This window comes from Gigantopelta aegis, chromosome 4, assembly GCF_016097555.1.
Source record: "Gigantopelta aegis isolate Gae_Host chromosome 4, Gae_host_genome, whole genome shotgun sequence".
Lineage (NCBI taxonomy): Eukaryota > Metazoa > Mollusca > Gastropoda > Neomphalida > Peltospiridae > Gigantopelta > Gigantopelta aegis.
This window is the reverse complement of record NC_054702.1, coordinates 84,753,831-84,778,070: the sequence shown is the minus strand read 5'-3', so window position 1 is coordinate 84,778,070 and position 24,240 is coordinate 84,753,831. Positions and strand designations below refer to the sequence as shown.

The window sequence follows — 24,240 nt, the reverse complement described above, 5'->3', positions numbered from 1 at the left end:
CTAAATTTAAAGAGACATACAATAGATTATCCCAAAAGTTTTTGTGCGATTGTTTTGTTGGTGATTTACTAAACATACAACAGTGGATACATGCTATTGATTAAATTAAAAGTATAGCAACCAACAATAGTTGGTTAGCATGCAAATTACTGAAGTTTTCTACTAAATTTAATTGTCTTTAAGCTGCATAACATCAAAATATATCAAAATTATTCGTTCAGCTTAATGGGTTTTTTTAATGTCTAATGATGGTGACCTCGCTAAAGTTATGTTGCTAATATGTCACTTAAATAGATTTCTTTAAATATTAAAATTGCTAATATGTCACTTAAATAGATTTCTTTAAATATTAAAATTGCTAATATTTTATGATTTATAGTGTATTTTTAGTTATTAAAGAAGCAATACTGCTATATATTTTTCACATTTGTTGTACAATTGCTGCTTTTGATAATTGAAAATCATTGTTGAATGTGTAAAGCACTTTTTAATTCTGAAAAGTACAATGTCTTTCAGAATTTTGCTGCAATTTATTTAGTGCCAATAATGGTACTCGGATAACACTACTTTTTTTTTTCTAGTGCCTTTTAATATATGTGATCAAAGTAAATCCATTAACAGATCAATAGGGATGCAAACCTAGCATTCCTAACTTGCCTATTAAATGTAGAGCCTGTATATAATACTGTTAAATACATATAGTTTTAGGTTGTTCAGATTATAAGTAAATGTCAGAAAATGTTCCATTATTTACAATAAAAAAAGGAACATGAAGCTGACCACATTTTATTTGATTTCATATCTGTTTATTTATGCTGTCCTGGGCACACACACCTAATTGTTTAGGCCGTCTTTCCATTGGTGGGTTAATACTTAAGTCATTATTGATAAAGATGTGAGTGTAAGGGCTTATCTCCACATGTGTTGTTAAACTTCATTTTTTTTTTTTTAAACAAATATTTTTAAAAACATTTCAAATGATTAACCATGAATACTTGAGAATTGTAATACAAACCGCAATATATTGTGAAGACCTATTCTCAATTATTAGAATTTATAAAGTGCTTCAATTTTGTATACATTTGTATAACTTAATAAAATAACACACTAGTCCATTAGGATTTATTCCAAACAAGTGAAGCTATTGTTTCTTTTCTTGAACTGGTAATTTTTGTTTGAAACATTTTATGTGTGCACTAACACATGTACAAAATATATAAGTAGAATGAAAACAAAACAAAAACAAACTTGTTAAAAATAGCAGTGCACATTTTAATGAAACTGCAAAATATTGACCAGTTTTAAAACTGATTTCAGTCAAATGTTCATCTCCTACAATTTTGATTGAATAATTCTGAACCTTGGTACAATGATCCTCTGGGAAACCCTCTACAAACTAATTGAGAGATATTTTGAAAATTTGCATTTTTTATTTAATTGTTTAATTTAAATTGAAAATTTCAAAGTCTATCTTCTAGAGTTTTGATTGGGTAGTTCTGAAACGTGATACTATGATTCTCTGAGTCAGTCTTCACAAACTAATAGAGAGATGTTTTGGCAATTTGGAATTTGTTTATTAAATTTAAATACTTAAAAACTTAACATTGAAAATTCAAAAGTTTGTCTTTTGATTTGATAGTTCTGAAACTTAATATAGGTATTCAAAGGGCAATTTTCTCAAACTAATAGATATTTTGGAATTGTTATTAAATTTCAAAATATTAAAAGAATTTAAGTCTTATCTTCTAGAGTTTTTATTGGACATTTCTAAAACTTAATAGAATTACTCTCAGTGACAGTCTTCAAAAACGAATAGAGAGATATTTTGGAAATTTTTGAATTGTGAAATTTTAAATAGAAATTTATCATTGAAAATTTAAAAGTCGATCTCCTAGAGTTTTGATTGAATAGTTCTGAAAGATGGTACTATGATTCTTTGGGGCAGTCTTCACAAACTAGTGGAGATATTTTGGAATTTCTATTAAATTAAAAAAAAATTAAATAAAAATTTAACATTAGATGGTCTTTACAAATTAATTAATTATCTACTATTGAGAAAATTGAAAGTTAAACAGTGTCATTTTATAGGCCTATTGGCCTCTTGTTAATATATGTATTATTACAGATGTTAAAATTATTAAAATTGCTTTTACAAATGTAGTTTTAGCAAATTTTTTAAAAGATTGTAAAATTTGCTTCTGTAGTTAAATTAATGAGGGAAAAATTGATAATTTAATAGGAATCGCCAATATATTTTCTCTTGGTGTCAAGTATATATTTCATGTTCCTTATAATAATTGTTTGTTAATCATTTTGATACATTACCTATATATGTATATATTTTTCATATATTTCTACGTTCCTGCCTACAAGAAAAATAATTATTGGAATGTCATCTCTTTTTCATTACATGTACTATACTTGTAGCTCTGTAAATAGGAAACAGTTATTATAAGCCTTTCATTTTTACATAGATGGGTGTACTATATCCTATTTACTTAATTTATTAAAAACAATTCTATTTTTAAATGAACAGAAAAGTTGTGAAAAGTTATTTAATATATTTGTTATTAAATAAAAGCTCAGGGTTTGTACATTGTGTTGGAGTGTGGTTTGCATTACAAATGTTGGCTTTGTTTGCAGGAATCAAAATAACTGTTTATGAATAACATTGGTTTTGAAGATATATTATGGTTTATGTTTAATTTGTTCCCAGACATAACTAAACTTAAATATAAATTCAAGAAATTTGAATATTCATTTTTATTTTCTTCATGAACTTTGAAAATTGTCTTTCTTTTACTTTTCTGTTATTTTTTAGTGAATCGAAACGGACATCCTGTCAGAAGGTTGTTTAATACTATAATATACTGATTATTCATAATTTCATTGTCTTTTATCTTAGATGTTTTCAATCTGGTCTCATACTTTACTACAAATTAGAATGTTTAATAATCTCTCTATGTATAATAATTTCAGATTTTCATGAAGTTGAATTCATAATCAAGTATAAAATGACTTTGCATAACAATGTTATGGTTGTTTTGTGGGTTTTTAGGATCTCATTTATTAATGTGAACTTTAGTATTCTTGGTTGACCATATAATGCTGTAGTCTATAACAAAGTTAAAAATATGTATGTGAAAAATGTGAACAGTAGAGGGTGCACAATTTATACTATTTCATTGACTGATTATAATTGTTAAGCAAATAAAAATGTATTTTATATATGTTCACTTTGAGAAAAAACCCATAGAACATATAAATAAATGTTTTACGTTAACAAATGAACCTGGAAATAGATTTTATATAGACCCTGAATAATGTTGTTAATTTTGTCTTAGATTATATATGATTATACATTTATATGTATAATCATTTGATCATATATGAACATGGTTCTTGTTTTGTCATCTGATGTGTTTGTTTCTGGATTAAAATATATACAAAAATGTTGTTTTACTTTAAATTAATTGTTCAAATAAGCTTCATAATAAATACATTAACATAGTTTAATGAATCAACAAGAAAGATGGGTTTCATACTAAAGATCCTTACTGGACCAGACTTTGTTTTTTACCCCCACTGAATTTTGTGACTTGCTGGCTAACGGGTGATATTAAAATACTGTTTTCATGATTTCAACTGGGTAATTGCTGGAAGGCTACCTTTACCAAAATTTGACAGTGCAGATCAGCACATAAACAATTATGATATTAAATATTTTAGTCTGCCTTATACAATACTAGTGGTAGGATTTTGTTTGGTGGATGAGCACTTGCTTGAGGTGCTTTGATGTAGAATCGAACATTCTGACCTGAAAAAGAAGTTAGCTGGCAGGCATTAAAGGCATATTGTCGTAGACCACTGACCTATTTAATGGTCTAGCAAAGTATTACCTGAACAAAAATAATTTGATTTGTCCCTAAATGTACTTTATTCAACCATCTTCATAACCACCATACTCCATTTATTAATGATATTTTGTAAAAAAAAAAATTGAATTATGGCAATGGTCCATAATTCAAAAGCTAAAATTGCCAAGAGAGTTTACTTGGATTCCACTCCATCATGGTTCAATTAAGGTGATGTGATAGCTAGATTTGGTTTCCAACAATTAATGTAATTTTTATTTATTATCCATTTTTTTTAGAGACATATGGTCCTTAAATCCGTGACAGTATGTCTTTAAGCTACTGATTATGATGTAATTAATCGACATGCAGGAAAAATCTATTATAAGAGAAATACGGCTTTGCAACATCAATAAAAAGTGGACCTCCAAGAGAACTACCTTGAAAATTAATAGGTAGGCATGACCATAGCACAAGTCTGACCTAGATAGGCGTATACATTTTTGATCATCGCGCCTATTGACGCAGACGGGACTGTCTGATAAAGCAGACTTGGGGCGTGAAAAATCAGATGGGTCCACCGATGATATTTGAGCCTATGACCCATGCACGACTAACTACATGACGCCATACAATGTAGATTCGTACTTGAAATACATAGGTTATTTCCCATATGCAGTCATTGAAATTATTTATTTATGAGTATAAAAGTGCAAAATAATCTGACACTCCACAATCCAAACGTTTCCAATCTTTATTAGGAACAGGCATGTGTGCAGCAAATTGTGTAGGGGACGTCTTAGACTTGCGGAGTCGGAGATTGATGAGGGGTCGGGTCAAGCTCCCCCAAAAACGTTGAAATAAAGAAAATTCTTTTGGAGGGGGAGGGGGTTCGACTTTCGCTTGCCGGAAGTGTTATGAATCATAACACATGACGACTTGCTGGGATACATTCCTTAAAGCTAGGTTTAAAAAATCGTCACAACAAAACGCTGTCCTGAGCTTCAACAGACATTTGGACAACCTAGGACCCAGCAGATTTACAGAAATTAATATTCAAAGCACTAACCTGAGTTTCAGTCAAAAGTATACTGTATATTTTGTTTTTGTTTTAGAGGAAGGCACTTTTAACTATACACGCACACCTTATTACATCGTCTCGTCTTGACCTCTCATAGCGCTGTCATAGTGTCATAAATGAATAAATGATATCTAGCGTTAGGTATCCAATTAGCCACTTCATTAATATTGTATTGCTAGCTTTCTTGGAGAAGGTTTTCGCCATAACCATGAGCAAAATCAATTCGTATATAGATTGGCATCGTATGTGCTAGATGTTAACATTGTCATGTTACAGTCACTTCTGAGATGATGAACAAACGGGAATATTACCAACCTACTTGTAACACCCTTTATCGTTTCTCTCTCCATTGTGGTACTTCTGATCAACGACAAAAGGTGTAGGAGGTATGTTACACTACCTAATGACTATAATAGGATATTTGTTTTGCTGTAGTCTAAACAATGGAATCGGTTTTCTATGATGATCTAAATTATGCGTCGGTAAGATATCTTTTACATCAAGCAGCTAATGCTTTTTATGTTTCAGTATTGAGTGCAACATTTGCGGAAACAACAAAACAGTTACTGCGATAAAAAGTCTTATTTCTGTACAAGGCATAGCCGAAAGTCATGATTATTATCACGAATTACTGTCATGCGATTGGTCTATAGATGAACTGTCGCTCTCCGGGACGATGCATATCTTTACTAATCCACCTACAAAAGGAGAACTGCCGCCCTCAGGATACGTTACGTAATGTGGGAGAGGGGTTTCTTTATGAAAAGTTACCGGCGTCGGTGGTGTCGTGGTTAAGCCATCGGACATGAGGCTGGTAGGTACAGGTTTTGCAGCCCGGTACTGGCTTTCACCCAAAGCAAATTTTAACAACTCGTTGGGTGTAAGACCACTACACCCTCTTCTCTCTCACTAACCACTAACCCACTATCCTAGACAGACAGCCCAGATAATTGAGGTGTGTGCCCAGGACAGCGTGCTTGAACTTTAATTGGATATAAGCACGAAAATAAGTTGAAATTAATGAATATCAAAAATTACATTAGCATTTGCAATTTTGTTATTATTACCAAACAAAACAAACAATTCAAACAGGAAATCTAATAATGCTAGTCAGTTTACGTCATTATCAAAAATTACATTAGCTGTAGTAGAGGTGGGAGGGGGCAGGCTGCTTTTTGCAATTTTGTTCTTTAACAGATTTCATATGAACTTTTTTTTATAGAGACATCTAATTTTTATTATTACCAAAAGAAACCAAAACCACAAACATAAATTCAAACCAGTGCAGGATTGTTTACTCGTCCATTAGTTAGGACACACCACCAAGGTCAAGGAAAGGGGGTAGAACTGCCTGGTGCCCATTGACGAGCATGGTGTAACTTATGCCAGATGGTTGTCGGCGGAGGCGTCGGTCCAACTCGGCGTAATTGGTTCCCAATCCGGTGATATCGATGGCCAAGGAAGGTAGAGGAAAGCCGGTGGCTGAGCCTGGGTTGCATGTTGGGCGTTGGCTTTTTGTCCGAATCTTCAAACTGTGCATTCAAACCAGGTCAGTTTATGTGAGATGGCTATACTACCCCCGCATCTGTCCACTTTACGCAGTTTGCCAACGTTCACCACGACGCCTTCGATTCCATCATGATATCGGGACTCGTCAAAAAAAACCAAGAACATCACTGCAGTCAGCATTTTAAAAATAAAGGTATCACGAGACATTAACCAAATCAAATTTTATATTAAATCAATTGTATATAGGGTTGCAGACGAATCACTACGCATGTTTACATGTACATGTTTGTATTACAACTACTTTTGTGGGTAGAATGATGGAAATACATGGTAAAAAGGTCTCAGGTTAGCACATTTTGCCCGAATATTTCTATCATTTTTGCCGGAATTTGAGGATTTTCTCCACAGTACTAGGGGGATAAAGAGACACTGGTCTTCCAACTCTGAAGTTGTTATAAAAGAAGATATATATTTAATGCATTGCTCACCTGTTTGAAAATCCAATTAATATGCAGCTCACCCCAATTAATATAGCCCCTTCCCCCCCCCCCCCCCCCCCCATTCATCGTTGTCATCTTCCTTTGCTTTTGCAGGTATGTGGTATTAATACTAGTGCTGTCTGACAGTAGTGATTCTGTAATTGGCTTCAGGATGAAGTGCTGTGGTGTCCAGAGTCCAGACTTCAAAGTGATCTACGGAGTGTACACACTTTTGACGATGACGTCGCTGTGTCTCGCGATGTTCACATCGAGGACACGAGAAAAGCTCGGTATCAGCATCAGTCAGCCAATTAAAGATGTTGCGGTGTGCGACGTCGACGGTGACGGCAATATGGAGATGATACTAGTTAGGTAACCGTTCAAAGGACTGTTCTGAGTTTGTTGCCAATGTTACGATGTTGTCGACTAAATGAGACGTTTTAATGACTAAACTTGTATATTCAATACATTTTTCTCAATTAAAAACCAGTGGCTGTATATTAAATGTGTTTCTGGTCGTCCTATCGTATGAACTATATAATCCGTTTGCGTGAATTAATTGGCATATAACTCTATAATGAATAAAGTTAAAATTCATATAAAAACATATTATTAAGTTTTAAACCCATACCAACTCAAATAACAGATTTTGAAAAATAATTTTTACAAAGAAGCACATATAGGCGTACAGGCTCCCATTTTTGTAAGAGGGTAGGCTGGTTTTTTGCCCGAATTAAACGATAATGCCCGAATATGGATAACAGATTTTTTTCATATTAGCATTACTGCTGAACAGCTATATAGGGTTGACAACGAATCACTACGCATTTTTACATGAATTACTACAACTAATTTTGCGGGTAGAATGATAGAAATCCATAGACCGTGGGCCCACTATATGAATTATGAATGTTATTCATGCTAAATTACATGTTCATAACAACAAACCACAAAGCAATGCAATATATATGATATGGATATAGTATCGGGGGTAATACCAGCAAAAGTTACACAGTTTTCGATATACGTAATTCTCTATGTACGTGTATATACACATACCGTACCTAAATCATTCTGATCCTTTTATTATTGTATTGTATTTAATATCTGAAGGCAGTATTACTTAAATATGGTGCAGTACATGCTGTCTAAACCATTTACATGGATATTTTGAATATTTTTATATTACACACAAGTCTTACAAACATAAAAAGTGAATTTACATACCATTCTAGGCAAGTCTGCATAACATATACAATTTATCTATCTCACAACAGTTCATCTTACAATAGCTAGGTTTTTTTTGTTGCTTTTTGTAATATTTTAGAATTGCAGTTCTATTTATATTATGCTTGACTTATGTTTTGGTGTATATAATTGACATCTACATAGAATATTGTCATCAGGCAAATATCTAGCACTATAAAAATCTAACTTTCATTCCCAATTCTCAATCATTTTATGTGACCCAAATATGATATATGTGAAGTTTACAATTTTCTATTTCTACATCCTTCCTTTTATTCTATAAAGTAGATGTTAATAACAATTAAAAACAATATAATATGAGGTATGAATAATTATATACTTCTCAAAATAAGTTACTAGTAAGCAATGCCAGAAATGTATTAATTTCTTTGTATACACATACTTAGGATTGCCTGAAGCTTTTATTATTAAAAAAACAAATTGACCTGGCTTTTTTCTATAACATATTGAGGCTTCATTATTCAAATATAGTTACGTATACGGAGTTTATATACTATGTTCACAAATTTATGAAGATGTCCCTCTGTTCTTAGTACCAGCCAATTATAAGTACTTTTCCTCGGCATGTATGTTAAAACATTTACAATTCATCTATCTCACAGAAGCTTGTACTATTTTTAAAAACATATTTGTATTTAAATTGTGCTTAATTTATGCTTAGGTTTATATAATTGACATCAGCTATAGTCATCAGGCATATCTAGCACTTGACTTTCTTTCCTATTTCAGTCTTATCATCTGACTCAAATATAATGTCTATTATGTTCACAATATCTGTAATTTCTTATTTTTCCTCTGGGCCTTTGCTCTTGTTCCTCCTCAATATGTCAACAGCTCTTGCATTATTAGATCACAGCTTCAGTATTTCTTTGGACATTTCTCAGCCATTTCTGTGTGGTTGAGGAATACCCTGGACTTTGTGATATGACTAATACCATATGAGACCATGGCAATGTGCTCTCTTCCAATTTGCTCTATTGGTACAGAATATTTTCAGGGAATATCTATTGGACGGAAGGTTTGCAACTAATCCACAGTAGCATAATAACAGCATTCGTGGTTTGGCACTAAATTTCTCATGTGAAAGGGGTTCTTCCAAGCCACACTTGATCTAAGGAATCCCTACAAAGGTCTTAAGAGACTGGAAGACCTTTTAAATGAAAACAAAGAAAACTCTGCCCTCAGCTTCTTGGGAAGAGGGTTCTATTTGTGAGACAAAGTACATGTTTCAAACGCAAACCATGTCTGGGGGTGTTGTAAAGTACACAAGAAGATGCAGAAACAAAGATTATACTTCAATGTCTGTACATTGCTGTCAGTTCACCATCCAAGATACAATTTTTTTTATAAACTCAACTTGGCAACAAGAGGCATCTTATAGATGTGCACAACATCATTAAGGATGCAGGGAAGACACCAACTAGCAATTCCAACTGTGCTTGCCATTACTGGCTATGATACCAACAGTGTTTTTATGCAGAATGGAAAACTGGAGGTTTTGAATATTCTCAAGCAACACCAAGACTTCCTTGAAATGTTGTTAGCTCATGGAAGTTCAGCAAAAATTAATATTCATATATTTAAGAAGCAGATCATTTCATATACCTTCTCTATGGGAGTGCAGGTGCAAATAACATACAAAAACATCATGACTTGAGAAATATCTGGAAATGTGTGTTGCCAAACCAAGGATGATAATATTGAACTACAGTAGAGTATAAATCAGCCTTCTCCACTCTACATGTATGTATTCACTGAGAATGCTCTGAGAATGCACATAAAGAGAACAAATTGCCAAGTTGTCATTTGGTATCAGTCATGCCAGGCAGTCCAGGCTATTCCCCAACCAAATTGTCATATGGCTGAGAAATTTTAGAAGGAACACTAGAGATGAAATAGTGATATCATACTAGGAGCGCTGATGGGCATACTGATGGATGAACCAGAGCAGTCTGGAGAAGGAGAATACCAGAAATTGTGAACATGACAGACATATTTTAATTGCATGAAAATGCAAAGAAATATGAAAGGAAGTAAAAACTTTCCTAGACAATATTTGATGTAGAAACTAATTATATACACCTGAGCATAAGTTAAGCACAATGTAAATATAAAGGCAAATCTAAAAATATTACAAACACAGACTAGTATAAGATGAACTTCTGTGAGATAGATGACTTGTACATGTAATGCAAAAGAAATTATGGTAGGTACACAAAACTGATGCTTTAAATTTTTAACACTGGTGTTTAGTAAAGAGGGACATATTCATAATATTGATGCACATACATGTATACTCAACAAAATTAATTCAGGGCTAGTAAACTTTCTTATATTATAATATAATTCTTTGTTACTGTCATATTATTTTAGCATGTTTTGGTCATATATATGGCTTCTATACATTGTTTCAGTAAACTTTTACTGGTTATACATGCAAAAAACACCAGGTATTTCACATACTTATGAAAAATATTGAAATGAGCATTAGGCTAGTATTTGTTACACATTTGTTCAGAATGATATTTGTCATCGTGTTCCCTCAAAATTGTTATTTAAGTCATTAAGTTTAAGAGCATGCCGAAATGCTGACAACTTTCAACGGAAGAAGTTGTATTTTCCCTCATATATAAAGGAAAATGCTAAAATATCTATTGGACCTTAATTAATTTTGTTGAGTATAGTATAGGCAGATATACTGAACCATATTTGAATAATGCTGCCTCAATATATTAAATACAGTGCAATTTTTAATAGTAAAAGGTTCAAGCAGCCCAAAATATGTGTAAATATAGAAAATAATGCATTTCAGGCATTGCTTAACTTTTGCCGATGAGTATATCATTATTCATATCACATATTGCATTGTTATTTGGTTTGTTACTATTAACATCTAGTATAGGATGAATATCATTAATTTTGGCCTTATATCTGTTAAAAATGTATATGGATGACAACTTTATCACTATATTTAATTTTTCAATATAGTGTTTTTGGGACACAAAATGTGCAACGGTACCCCATTCAAATGGCGATATTTTTTTAATCCACAAAACATTTTTGCTGCAGACAAGCAGATATTAAATTCATATATAATGTGGTATCTAAAAATACTTGTCTCCAAAAATCCCGGGGTGGGGGGGGGGGGGGGGGGGGGGGGGGGAGAGGGTTTCGGTATCTGGCCCATGGACTACCATGATAAAAGGGCAATTTTAACCGAATGTCTCTGTCGTTTTTGCCCGAATTTGAGGATTTGCTCATGCATTGGGGGTGGGGGGTGGGGGGTGGGGGGCAGTTGCCCCCTGCCCCTTGCATCGCACGCTTATGAAGGAGCATAGAGAAGGACAGATCATGTGATGTACAACCTTCAATCTGTCCGCTAGTTTGAAATATTATTTTATGTGTATAGTACTACAACATTTTAACGGAGAGTGTGTATTTTGAAAGGTAGATTTAACACATGAATAATCTATATAACTACTTTGTAATGGGCGTTTCAAATGAATCTTGAAATGGACTTTGTTACTCCATCCACCTGTACACAGTTATCTCCATTTCTTCAGATTCCAGCTGATAAATAGAAATTACCGGCCTCGGTGGTGTCGTGGTTAAGCCATTGAACATAAGACTGGTAGGTACAGTGTTCGCATCCCGGTACTGGCTCCCACCCAGAGCGAGTTTTAAAGACTCAATGGGTAGGTGTAAGACCACTACACCCTCTTCTATCTCACTAACCACAAACCACTAACAACTAACCGACTGTTCTGGACAGACAACCCAGATAGCTGAGGTGTGTGCCCAGGACAGCGTGCTTGAACGAAAGAATCGAAATTACATAAGTTTGCTTTTAATCTATTTTGTGTATCTAGTACAGTGCAATGTACAAATAAATAATAAAAATTAAAATTAAAAAAGAGAAGAAAGATTCACTTTAAATGTATATATGTATTTAATCAAACATTTTCAATTAATTTCAGCTCCAGAGGTTCAAACATGGTTCTTAATTATGACTTCAGACGACATATCTATACTGATGTAACTCTGTCAAATCCTTCTCTGGCAAGTATAAGAGATGAACATGGTACGTTATAACATTACAAACAAAATACATGTTCAAGAGACAAAGTTTTGAAATAATATATTAATTACATCTCAATAATAATTCAATGTATACATTTAAGTAAAATTTAATACTAATGAATATTTTTATTAATCAGAATATGTTATTTATTTATTATTATTGTTTTAATGCTAACTGTACCCTAAACATTTAAAATCAAATTTATGCATAACGAACTGATTGTTTTCTTCCTTTTCTTGTTTTCTCTTCTTTATCTTCTTCCCTACCGTTGATTTTTTTTTTAATATACCCCCGGATCCCTTTAAGCAACTCGGGCGCTTCGCGCCCTCGTATCACTTTGTGCCTCACCATAAGTCTAAACGAACCCTTCCCCCTCAAAATCCTGGCTACGGGCCTGTTATACACACCCTTTTGTTTGTTATTGTTCGAAGGCAGTACTATTGGCGTGTGTGCGTGTGACATAGATGGTGACGGGAATGAGGAAATATATCTGCTAACCAACAACAAAAGAAACTTCAACCACAAGGTCTATAAAGATCGGTTGTTACATTGGCAAAAGCAGTTTAACAGGTATGTCTGAAAATAAAATAACAATAGGTAATATTTGACATGTTTTTGAAGATGATTATTTAGGATTTAATAAATTAAATATGACAAGCCTTTGGGGGAGTAGGGGTTTTACATTTCTTTATCAAGTTTTTGTTTGTTATATTACTATCATTATATATACATGTACAGTGTGTGTATATATATATATATATATATATATATATATATATATATATATATATATATATATCGCTGGTTGCCTTTCTGCACCAATCCATCAGGCAAGACAGAGAGGGAGAATATATTGTCCTAAAACTGACCCTTGGAGAATACCATCAAGATATATATATATACTACTCAAAAGAATTTAAGGGTCAGACGATATTTTCGACATTATTTTCTGAATGTCAGTTATATTAGCTAGACCATAATGTCACGCATGGTATTGTTCCATTTTGACGAAAGTGGGTCTAAGCAACCCATACATGAATTAAAATCCACTGTCATTGACACTGTCGACTAGTTCTAATGGCGAAAACATGCTTACATTTGCACGTAAATTAGGGCGAAAGCTAAGTGCCCATAACTTGCTTTTTCACAAAGCGCTTCATTTGCACGCTTTGCACGTGTATTCCATGTTCCCAATGCTGAATTTCCGTATAATTGGAGGTTGCGTTCGTGTACGGTGCACACTCCAAATTCGACAATGGTACGACTTCAACTGACTGTCGAAGATCGAGGAAGGGCTATTGCTTGGCTTCAGGATGGCAATACGCAAAGAAATGTTGCTCTGAGACTTGGTGTCAGTCAGAGTGTCGTTGGCCGACTGTGGCAACGGTACCAAGCAACGAATTCTGTTCGAAATCGTCCACGTTCGGGAAGACCCCGAAGCACTACAAATAGAGAGGACCGCTACATCACCAATATGGCTCTACGTCAACGCACAACCACTGCACGCCGATTACGTGACAATCTGCGGACTGCGACTGGAACTCGAGTGTCTGATCAAACCATACGCAATCGTCTGAGAGCCAATAATCTACGCTGCCGTCGCCAGGCTGTTCGATCACCACTCCTACCACGTCACAGAACGGCCAGACGTCACTGGTGCACGCTTCATCTGCTGTGGCAACGTGTTCAGTGGGGTCGAGTGATGTTCACTGATGAGTCCAGGTTTAGTCTCCATTTCAACGACGGTCGGGTTCGTGTCTACAGACGTCCTGGGGAGCGCTTCGCTGACGTTAACGTTAGACAACGTCACCGGTTCGGTGGTGGCAGCGTCATGGTGTGGGGCGGCATCTCTATCCACCACAGGACCCCCCTCTATGTGGTGGATGGCAATCTGAATGGAATCCGCTATCTGAATGAGATTATCCGGCCGTTGGTTCTCCCAGGCCTTCAGCAGATTGGCGGCGGGGCAGTTCTGCAGGATGACAATGCCAGACTTTCTCAGACAACAAGGTATCGCCAGGATGGATTGGCCAGCATATTCGCCTGACTTGGCCCCAATAGAGCACGCCTGGGACGAATTAGGCAGGAGAGTTCGGGATAACCATGCCCCTCCGGCCAACCTTCATGATCTGGGTCAACTTCTTATGGCAGAGTGGTAGGCCATTCCCCAAAAGTTCTTCAGACGTCTGATCAACAGCATGAGGCAACTATGTGTCGAGTGTATTGGCGCCAGGAGTGGATTCACACACTATTAAACGAATGTTCTAATGTGTAAAATCCATGTTTGACAACCTTCAACTTTGACAGCATGTCATGTGACTTTCTTGTATACAGTGACGTTTATTAGTTGTGTTTTTTAAATATGGAACAATAAATTAAATTTTTGGTCTAGTTTACATCATCAATCTAATACACTCTGAAACTTATTTGGTTATAAATTTTTGACACTTAAATTCTTTTGAGTATATATTATTTTAATACTTAGGACATGTCCTTGGACTCATTGACTACAATAACATATGTATACGTACTTTCTTACATCAACTCCAGAGTATGCTTATACTGTGTGGACATTTGAACGACCATAACATTGCTACCTTGCTGCAGGTTCGATGACTTGTTTAATGATGACATCAACAGCAACTTGTCTGTCCGATATGATGGTCACGCGGTTGGTTGTCTGGACAGGGCTGGAAACGGCAGATATGGAGTTTTGATTTCAGACATTCGTGGTAAGATCGTTGGTGGATTAATACCGACTGAATGTATTTTAAATAGTAACTGAATGTTTATTTATATTATTAGAATGCATGTATGTAAACAAATATTTGATCAAGGTTTCATTAAAACATATGGTATTACTATCAGTTATATTCAATTGACCCATCAGATCTGGTTTTTCATTAATTGGTTTAATTGATTATTATATATTTAATGATATTTTAAAAGTCAGATAATTAATCACACAATGCGAAGCAAAAATCGTGGAAGCATTTGCTTAATAGAAGAAAATCAAAACCCTAACAAAATATAAATGAGTGTTCTTTTGTGTTAAAAATATCCTCTTTGTTTAGCTGGACAAGACCCTATATTACAATGTCCTTGTTACCTTTTTTTCTTCTACACCCTACCTTAGTAATTTTAGGCTGGGTACAGCTCTGGAATTAAAGTCACAGACCCTAGTTTCAACTAGAGAAAATGTACACTAAGTTTGTAACACATTTGAATAAAGTTAAACGAAGTAAAACTGTGATATGACGTTGAAACGGCGAAATACCCTTAAAAAGACACTAGAACTCGATTCCATAACCGTTACTTCTCAGACGGAACTGAGTAATCTAAACTATAAAATTTAATGTATGATTTCAGTTATCAAAAAGGGCTCTAATCGTGAAATATATGCCATAGTGTTTAAAAATTAGGATCTGTCATTTTAACCATCATGGCTGAATACATACACAGTGTTTATTATACAACCTCATTAATCTGTTAACTGTTTGTTTTTATTAGACAAAGCTGCAAGTTTAGCGCTGATACAAGTGAAAAGAGTACAAGTTGCCGATAACAGTTCAAGTCGAATCGTTCTGGAAGATGCCACTCGGGAAGCCAATTTGGCGAACACGCTAGGTGAGATAACAAACACATCATCTTAGATAGCAAACCAGACGATTAAAAAAGGTGAGACAAAAATTATCTTATCCACAAAACAAACATGCATATTATATTATTCAGGTGATGAAGGGCATATTTTTGCTTCAGAGTGACGATGGCATCCACGAGAGCTAGAATTGCACTGAACTTTATTTGCATAGGCCGGGTACAGTGACACAAATGATCCATTATACATTGATGGTGTTGCATCTAAGCAACCGAATGGGTTGAGGATAAAAATACATTATAATTTACAAGTCGTATTCACAATTCACCAAATGTTAGTTTCATTAAAACTAATCGTGCATTACCGCCCACACTTAAATATGACCAGTCTTGAGGATTATATGTAACAGCTTGGGAATTATCACACTCGAATCAATTCATTTATCTTAAATATACATGGAACTGACCACACCATTTTTATATACACGTATATTCATATTCACAAAGATACATGGAACTGACAACACCATTTTTATATACACGTATATTCATATGTACAAAGATACATGGAACCGACAACACCATTTTTATATACACGTATATTCATATGTACAAAGATACATGGAAATGATAATATTATCTGTATGTGTATTCATATTCACAAACATGCATAGAATGATGATATTATCGTTATGTGTATTCATATGCACAAAAATATATGGAACTGGTGATATTATTTTTATATGTATTCATATTCAAAAATATACATCGAACTGACAACATTACATTTTTATATATTCGTATATTTTAAGCTTCAAGAAGCATAGCGATTGGACCTATTATTGGGGAAGAAGGAAGGTCTGACATATTCATGGCTGGCTTTCGAGATGATGCTGGTCATCATACTAAAAACCAGCTTTTGAAGAACAACCTCGTGAGAGCATTCCACGATATTGCACTGGACACAGGTATTCGAACTGTGCTTCCGTACTGAGATTTGTAATTAGGCCGAGATGCAATAGATCGTAGTGAATACATTGTGATACCCCTACAACTAATACATATTATGTTTTCTCTGTTGAAAAGTGCAACACAATGCTTTTTGTTGAATTGGATTCAATACCCCCTCCCTGTCGTCCATATCCCCATATCTTTCTCTGTCTTTTTCTGTTTTCTGCCTCTGTCTGTCTGGGGGCGGGATGCATTTAGTGGTAAAGCGTTTGCTTTATGCGCGATCAGTTTGGGATCGATCCCCGTCTGTGGGCCCATTGGGTTATTTCACGTTCCAGCCAGTGTACCACGACTCTGTGTATCAAAGGCCGTGGTATGTGCTTTCCTCTCTGTGGTTTGGTGCATATAAAAAATCCTTTAGTATTAATGGGAAAATGTAGCTGGTTTCCTCTCTAAGACTATATCAAAATTACCAAATGTTTGACATCCAATAGCCGATGATTAATAAATCAATGTGCTCTAGTGGTGTCGTTAAACAAAACAAGCTGTATCTTTGCCTCTGTCTCTGATTCTTTTCGTTACCGTCTGTTTTTCAGGTAGGCGGGATTTAACTCAGTCGGTTGGGTGCTCGCTTGAGATACTTGCGTCGCAGGATCGAACTACCTCGGTGGATCCATTCAACTGATTTTTTTTTTTCTCTCGTTCCAACCAGTGCACCACAACTGGTATGTGCTTTCCTGTCTGTAGGAAAGTGCATATAAAAGATCCCTTGCTGCATTACGAAAACTGTAGCGGTTTCCTCTGATGATTACGAGTCAGAATTACCAATTGTTTGACATACAATAGCCTATGATTAATTAATCAATGTGCTCTAGTGGTATCGTTATACAAAACAAACGTTAACTGTTGTTCAGTGTGACACACACATTAAAGAGTGTGTCGTAGTTATCATGTAAAATAAAGAATGTGCTGCGATGTTTATATTATAATATATATATAGTTTATCTTTCCTACGAATTTCTATGGTGATTATAGCAATGTACAAAATACAGGCTACTTGTTTTGAAGGAATAATGGGCGACCAGGAAAATGGAAGAGCTGCTACTCTTGCCGACATGAACTACGACGGCTTGGTGGACATCATCAGCGTGAACATGATGAGCAGACACAGATTGTATCTGCAACATGTGAATGGGACCAGTGTACAGTTTGAGGCACGTTAGATATGATTTAATACAAAACAGAATTAGGTTAATTTCTCTGTTTATTTATAAAATGTTGAAGTTCCTGGATTGGATTTTAAATCTAAACATTGATTTTAGTTGTGTTTCCTTTTTTAATTAGAGAATGCATGAATGAATGAATGAATGAATGAATGAATGAATGAATTATTAATGGCATCTTAGCACTGGATGTGCAACAAAGGATTTTGTGGGGGAATAATTTTATAGACTGACTTTGCAAGCTATTTGTCTGTTCATTTAAGTATGACTGCGTTTATATTAGTTTATTTATTTTTGGGGTGAGGGCTTTTTGAGGATTGTTTTTGTTGGTTTTTCTTATTTGATTTTTGGTTTTGGTTTGGTTTAGGGTTCTGGTTTGTTTTTTGAGGATTTGTGTATTTTGTGGGGTTTTTTTTTAATTTTAATGTTTTTTTTGTTTTTTTACATACGAATATTAAAACAAATAAACACAGAGTCACCAGTCGGGTTGCCGTAGTGTATAGATGAAAACAGTTAAACTCAAACGTGTAATATAATATTATATTAAAACTAGCTGCATGTATATACTTTATACTACTTGTGATATATATGTGATTGTTGACATTGCCAATCTCTGCTTGGAACCACTCAAAAAGTGACCTGTAGAATGAATGACTTGTTTACTTACTTAAGTTTATAAGCTTAAATCTGATATTATATGTTTATCTACTTAGAAAAGTGAAATATAGAACTTATCATTTCCAAGTGATTTATGTTCCTGCAATAAAAAGCGACCTAGTATGTTACGTTAAGTACATACATGAAAACAAAATAGTGGACAATTTCTCATATTTTGTTTTACAAACTATAGCATAAAACATTTATATTGTGTGTGTATATCATATATGTCAACCTCGAGCATAAGTGGAATAGTTTCATTACAGCTTACTGTAGTCAAATGGGTTAATAAAAAAAAAGTTTAATGAATTATGAATTTTATAAATATGCTTTGTAGTCCGCTTTAATGCTTTAAAATGAACTGTAGTAGTAATCTAATTTATTTTAAACATTCCGCTAATGTGCTACTATATGCTCGTATACGATACATTTTATGGGAACGCAGTCGTAGATGGTCAATAACAAATCGGGAAAGTTGAACATAATATCTATCTGCTCTGTGGTGTGTTACAGGCTTTATGCGAACCAGCCTTTAGGAAAACTATAGGTGTCAGTATGAATCTAACATGTGACGTTCAATAATGTCCTACTTATTCATTCAGTTATTTTATATCAAATTGTTATGGGGCTGTCATTGCAGAATAAAGCTTCAAAGCATTTTGAAGAGATTTCTTCAGCAAGAAGCGTGCTGGCAGTCGACTTTGACAACGACGGGATATTAGAAATACTTCTCGTGAACGCGTTTTACCGGTCTCCCTTTGATACTGGTGTTTCTGTAAGGTCAGAGAACGCGTTGTATCAAGTCCAGATGACTGACGATGGTGTTGTGATGACAAATGTTAGTATTGGCGATGCCAAGACTTCAGGACAACATATAACAGGTAATAACCATCAGTAGTGACAGAGCGCCTGGAGGTTGGGAGGGGAATTCACATTAACAACCAGTTTAGTTCTTGGACCATCCAGATATTGTTTTAATGATCAAATAATTATTTAAAATAAGATGATACCTGTATACAGTACTATAGTATTATGTAGAGTTAGAAAGTGTAACGGCGCGCGCACACACACAAACACACACATATATATATGTATGCTATCGACTAAAAATAGAAACCAATCTTATTTAAAAACGACAGGTTGCATCGTTATTAATATTATTATTATGTTTTAAAAGTATTATAATATATATATACCCATTATCCACAGAACTAGGGGCCAATTTCACCAAACATTGTTTATTTACGTCTGCAACTAACAATTATACCAGGCATACGTTTACGTGTGTTTGACATCTATTTCATGCAGAACATTACATCATTATGGAAGATGCAGCATTTTAAGGACAAAGTAAAATAAAATATGTGCACTTTAAACTATATTAGGTGTAGTATAATAGTAATAAGAATTGTGGTTTAGTCGTAGATTTACGCTTACGTGCAAAACTAGGCTTACAAATTTGTTTTGTGAAATTAAGCCCTGAATAAATTATTTATGAATGTTTATCGACACCCCAACATGAAATATATACTTCGGTAATTAGGTGTCAAACAAAAGTAAATATACGGATGAATTAGCTTTGTCTCTGTTATGTTAAATTTCATATTTAATATATATTTGTTTTAATTGTGTATCTATTTTATATTTATATGTTATGTTCAATGACTTTACAAGTAAATAATACAAACATTCTCTCCAGAAAAGCAGCTTGTCACGGAAAGAGTTGGGGGAAAAAAACTAAGATTTTCTGGATCACCGACTTAATATTAACTGGATTGACTTCTGTTTACTGTTGCTCGTTTCAGGAGCATCAGTTGCAGACTTGGATGGTGATGGTTTACTGGAATTATACATAACTAACGAAGATGACAATACTCAGTCCTTGTCAATATATCACGTGACTGAAGGAAAAGGAAATAACTGGTTGCGAGTGATGCCTCTAACCCGAGGTGGCGCTCCTGCCCGTGGTGCCAGTGTAAAGCTGGTTCTAAAAACCAATCAAATTCTTCTTAGGATAATTGATCCTAGTTCAAATATTGAGCCGGTAGCTCATTTCGGTTTGGGACGGTCAAACCCCATTGAGATGACCCTTCTGTGGCCAGATGGACATCTAATACGAAAGTCGTTATCTTCGTACAACATAAACGTGACTTTAAAAGTAGCATATTATGGTCATGTGACCAGTTTGTTAAGACAGAAACCAAGTCTTCCCTCACTGCAGACGACGACATATGCCACGAGTGGTACGAATCCAGGTAAGAACATAACGACACGTCTGTTTTAATATAACAACTCGGCTAATTGTTTGATTAGTGGCTCTAAGGTGTTAAACATGATACATGTTACACATGGAGTCTGAATCCAGTGTTGGCACAGAGACAATTTCAGTGAGCAGCAAGGCATATTTTTTTTATACCAGTATACATGTACCTTTCTATAGACTGAATAGTATAGTGTATAATACCAGTGATGACAAGTAAATGGTATAAATGAATATCATGTTGGTATAAAGCAATAGATATTATTCAAACAGTGCCATGCCATGGTAATCGTGCAATGGTGTTTTACCATAACTGATGAACTGAGTGGAATGACAGAGATAAAATCCTTCGGTAATGTGTTTTAATGTCTGATTGTAGAAACCTACATAGAATGTTTAAAAATAAAATACTGAAAAAGTGTTGTATAGCCATGTCCGAGCGAGTTTGTTCATTCTGCCAGGTAGGGGCAAACAGCATTGTTATTGACAGTTGGCCCAATCGTAACACAAGTATTTATTCTGGCTGTTAGCCTGCTGTCTTTCCGTCTGTACGTATTTACACCACGATAGACAACACACGCGATATCCCTTTAAACCATGCCCTAAACAGTCTTTCAGATGCTATCAGAAATAATGAACGGGCCAAATGCTAATTCGTCTGAATATGTTAATTAAACACGTTAAAACAGCTTCACACGCTATTCCCTTAAGCCACGCCCTACACAGGTTTACAGATGTTAGCAAAGATAATAAACCGAAATGACATTAATTCTTCTGAATATTATGTTCAGTAAGCACATTTTAAAATAGTTTCACCTATAAAACATTGTACATTCAACTGTTGGGTGTTTTAAGTAAATGTGTGCTTATTTATTGTACTGATGTTGTGTTCGGTTAATCTGAAAAACGCTATAATTAAACACTGTTTTCTGTAACGTTTCCTTTTCAAATGTTCTTCTCATTTTTTTCGACAGCTTCCAAATCTGCACTGAAACTAATTGCCTTGGTGTTAACTTCACGAACTTTCGTTTGACCTCCACGCAAACAATAATGGATATACAGAGCTATGCCTATATTAACCATGAATGGTCGTGAGGAATATCTCAGAGTCGACATTCTGTGAACATTTATTTCCATACGCTTTCTTATCATGATTATAACTTGTATGTTGTATTGGCATGTTCTTGTTTTCTTCTGAAGGGTGTCTGTCCCCACGTTCCAAGTCTAGAGAATTGAAGGTATTTAGAGCAAGGATTAAAATAAGACAGATCTATAAGGTAGTTAGTATTCCCTGAAGTAACGTACACATTAACTACCAGGATCTAACTGAATACATGGATATATAAACATATTGCAGCAGAATAACCAACACCAGTCAATACTAAAAAATTCTTTTATTAACAATTACATTATAAAAGAACTATATTGGACACAACTTTAAGTACATAAATATATCTAAATACACGTATATACTAATTTAAAGCACTTTTTTTTACGACTAGGATTATAGATACATGACAAATTAAACATTAAGTGAAATCCACCATGTCTATATTTATCAAGTCTATAAGATTACATCATCATGTATCTATGTTTATCATAACAAAAACTATTAGCATGTGAAATGTCTGAGAAGTATAATTCATACAATATACATCTTTTGTTTTCTATTTAGGGCACAATTTTGAATGTTTAGTAGACTGTTATAGTTACCTTTACATTAAATGTGGGATTTCAGTAGATGTATACGTAAACAGAACTGGCAGTTCCAAATGAAAATCTCATTTATTGTTGTTTAATTTGAGTACACACAGAAGTGAAGTAGCCAATGTACATAACTGCTCCTACCGAAATGGATCTCCATCAAGACACGGAAAGTCGATACTGAGACTAGCAAATCAGTCATATGTCATTTCATTTAAAGATCACAGGTGCAGTCAAACTGAAGTAATACCTTCCCCGGGGTTATTACTTGAGGGAATCAATATATAAGACAGGTTTGGACTAAATCTGAACGACAAAACCATATTCCATTATCAAAATAGTATCTCTGCACATGGCAGAGTCGAAAGGATATTACGCAATATCGTGATTGATTCGATGATCCATTATCAGGTGCTGTCCTTAGGAGGACGGCCATTCCCCAAGGAGATCCCGTAACATGATGTTTCATCCATCCTGCACCGCCCGTAGAAGGCTTGCCGCTCCCAAGACTAGCTTAGAAGACCCATATTGCATAGGATCCATTCATTAGTTTTATCAAAGCTTCTACAAACCAGGCCCGTAGAATGGTGGACATTATTGGGGTGGGGAGTGGACAAATGAACGAGCGTCGAAGGCACGAGATATTTGGGGGGTCCGGGGGCATGATTATTTGCCCTAACTCTCGCCGTTAATCTCGATCCGTTAAGTCTCGCTACAACTTTTACATTCAGTCGAGATGAAAAACAAAGCCAAAATTATTGGGGGGGGGGGGGGGGCTGGTCATTCGTACCAGCACTGAAACCACATTGTATCTGTCAATAACATGACAGATGGTCAATTAAAATGACTGGTGTGGGGCATGGGTATTTTAGAATTAATCCTCATTGACGTCATGGGAGAACTGAAATTCCCAGGTATTCTTGATACTGAAAATGGAATCATAATTAAATTAGTGATTTGTATTGTGTAGACAGTGGGTAATGGTAAACATCTCCACCTGACTTCAGGTAACCTAACTGAACTAAAAAGGACTTAATAACCAGAGACAAACTGCTCTGTTAGTTGTTATTCCATCGAGCCTCTCTACGTCCCACCCCATTCCAATGGAAAAATAAATAATAACTGCAGCTCTGGTTCTGGGACGCTGTACTGAGTTGTTTCACTCTGGGTATGAAACACCCTAATTATGTGTAATAAATATTAATATATATATATTGTACATGGTTTGTCTTTTATATACACATCACGTCTGTTGGAATGCATCACGTGTCCCTGCAGCATATTTTCAGTTTTTCAGGAATCGTTGGTAACATATTCAGTCTCCACAGTTTCCAGCCTCCAAACACTGCTTGCATCAACCAAAATAAAAAACACAGCCAGCTTCCAACCTGAAAATAATTTGTGAAAATCATAAATATTTTATATACTGTAATTCCTATAATTTTATTTTGAAAATAATGAGTTCGGATTGGTGTATACAGTCTAAAATACTTATTTTTATTCATGCTTCTGGTTATTACAACATTGAAATGTCTACAGATCAAATAAAAATGCTAACTTGTTATTGATTGTTCA

General features: G+C 34.7%; 2 protein-coding genes across 3 annotated transcripts in view; one reads left to right on the top strand and one right to left on the bottom strand.

Moving 5' to 3' along the window:
- The first annotated feature begins 6,386 nt into the window (after positions 1-6,386).
- On the top strand, positions 6,387-23,121 carry LOC121370036 (cartilage acidic protein 1-like). Its single transcript, XM_041495133.1, has 12 exons — positions 6,387-6,484; positions 7,095-7,295; positions 12,170-12,273; positions 12,705-12,843; positions 14,881-15,005; positions 15,784-15,900; positions 16,683-16,838; positions 17,890-18,023; positions 19,342-19,582; positions 20,507-20,956; positions 22,162-22,199; positions 23,077-23,121. Exons 1-12 carry the CDS (start codon positions 6,387-6,389, stop codon positions 23,119-23,121), a joined length of 1,848 nt encoding a protein of 615 aa, XP_041351067.1.
- LOC121371269 overlaps positions 22,341-24,240 on the bottom strand; it is a 34,527-nt gene continuing 32,627 nt past the window's right edge. For both annotated transcript variants that reach the window (XM_041497028.1, XM_041497029.1), the window contains one exon: positions 22,341-24,053. In XM_041497028.1, coding sequence (XP_041352962.1) covers positions 23,928-24,053 — 126 coding nt within the window. In that variant the 3' untranslated portion in view covers positions 22,341-23,927. The remainder of the gene's footprint in view (positions 24,054-24,240) is intronic.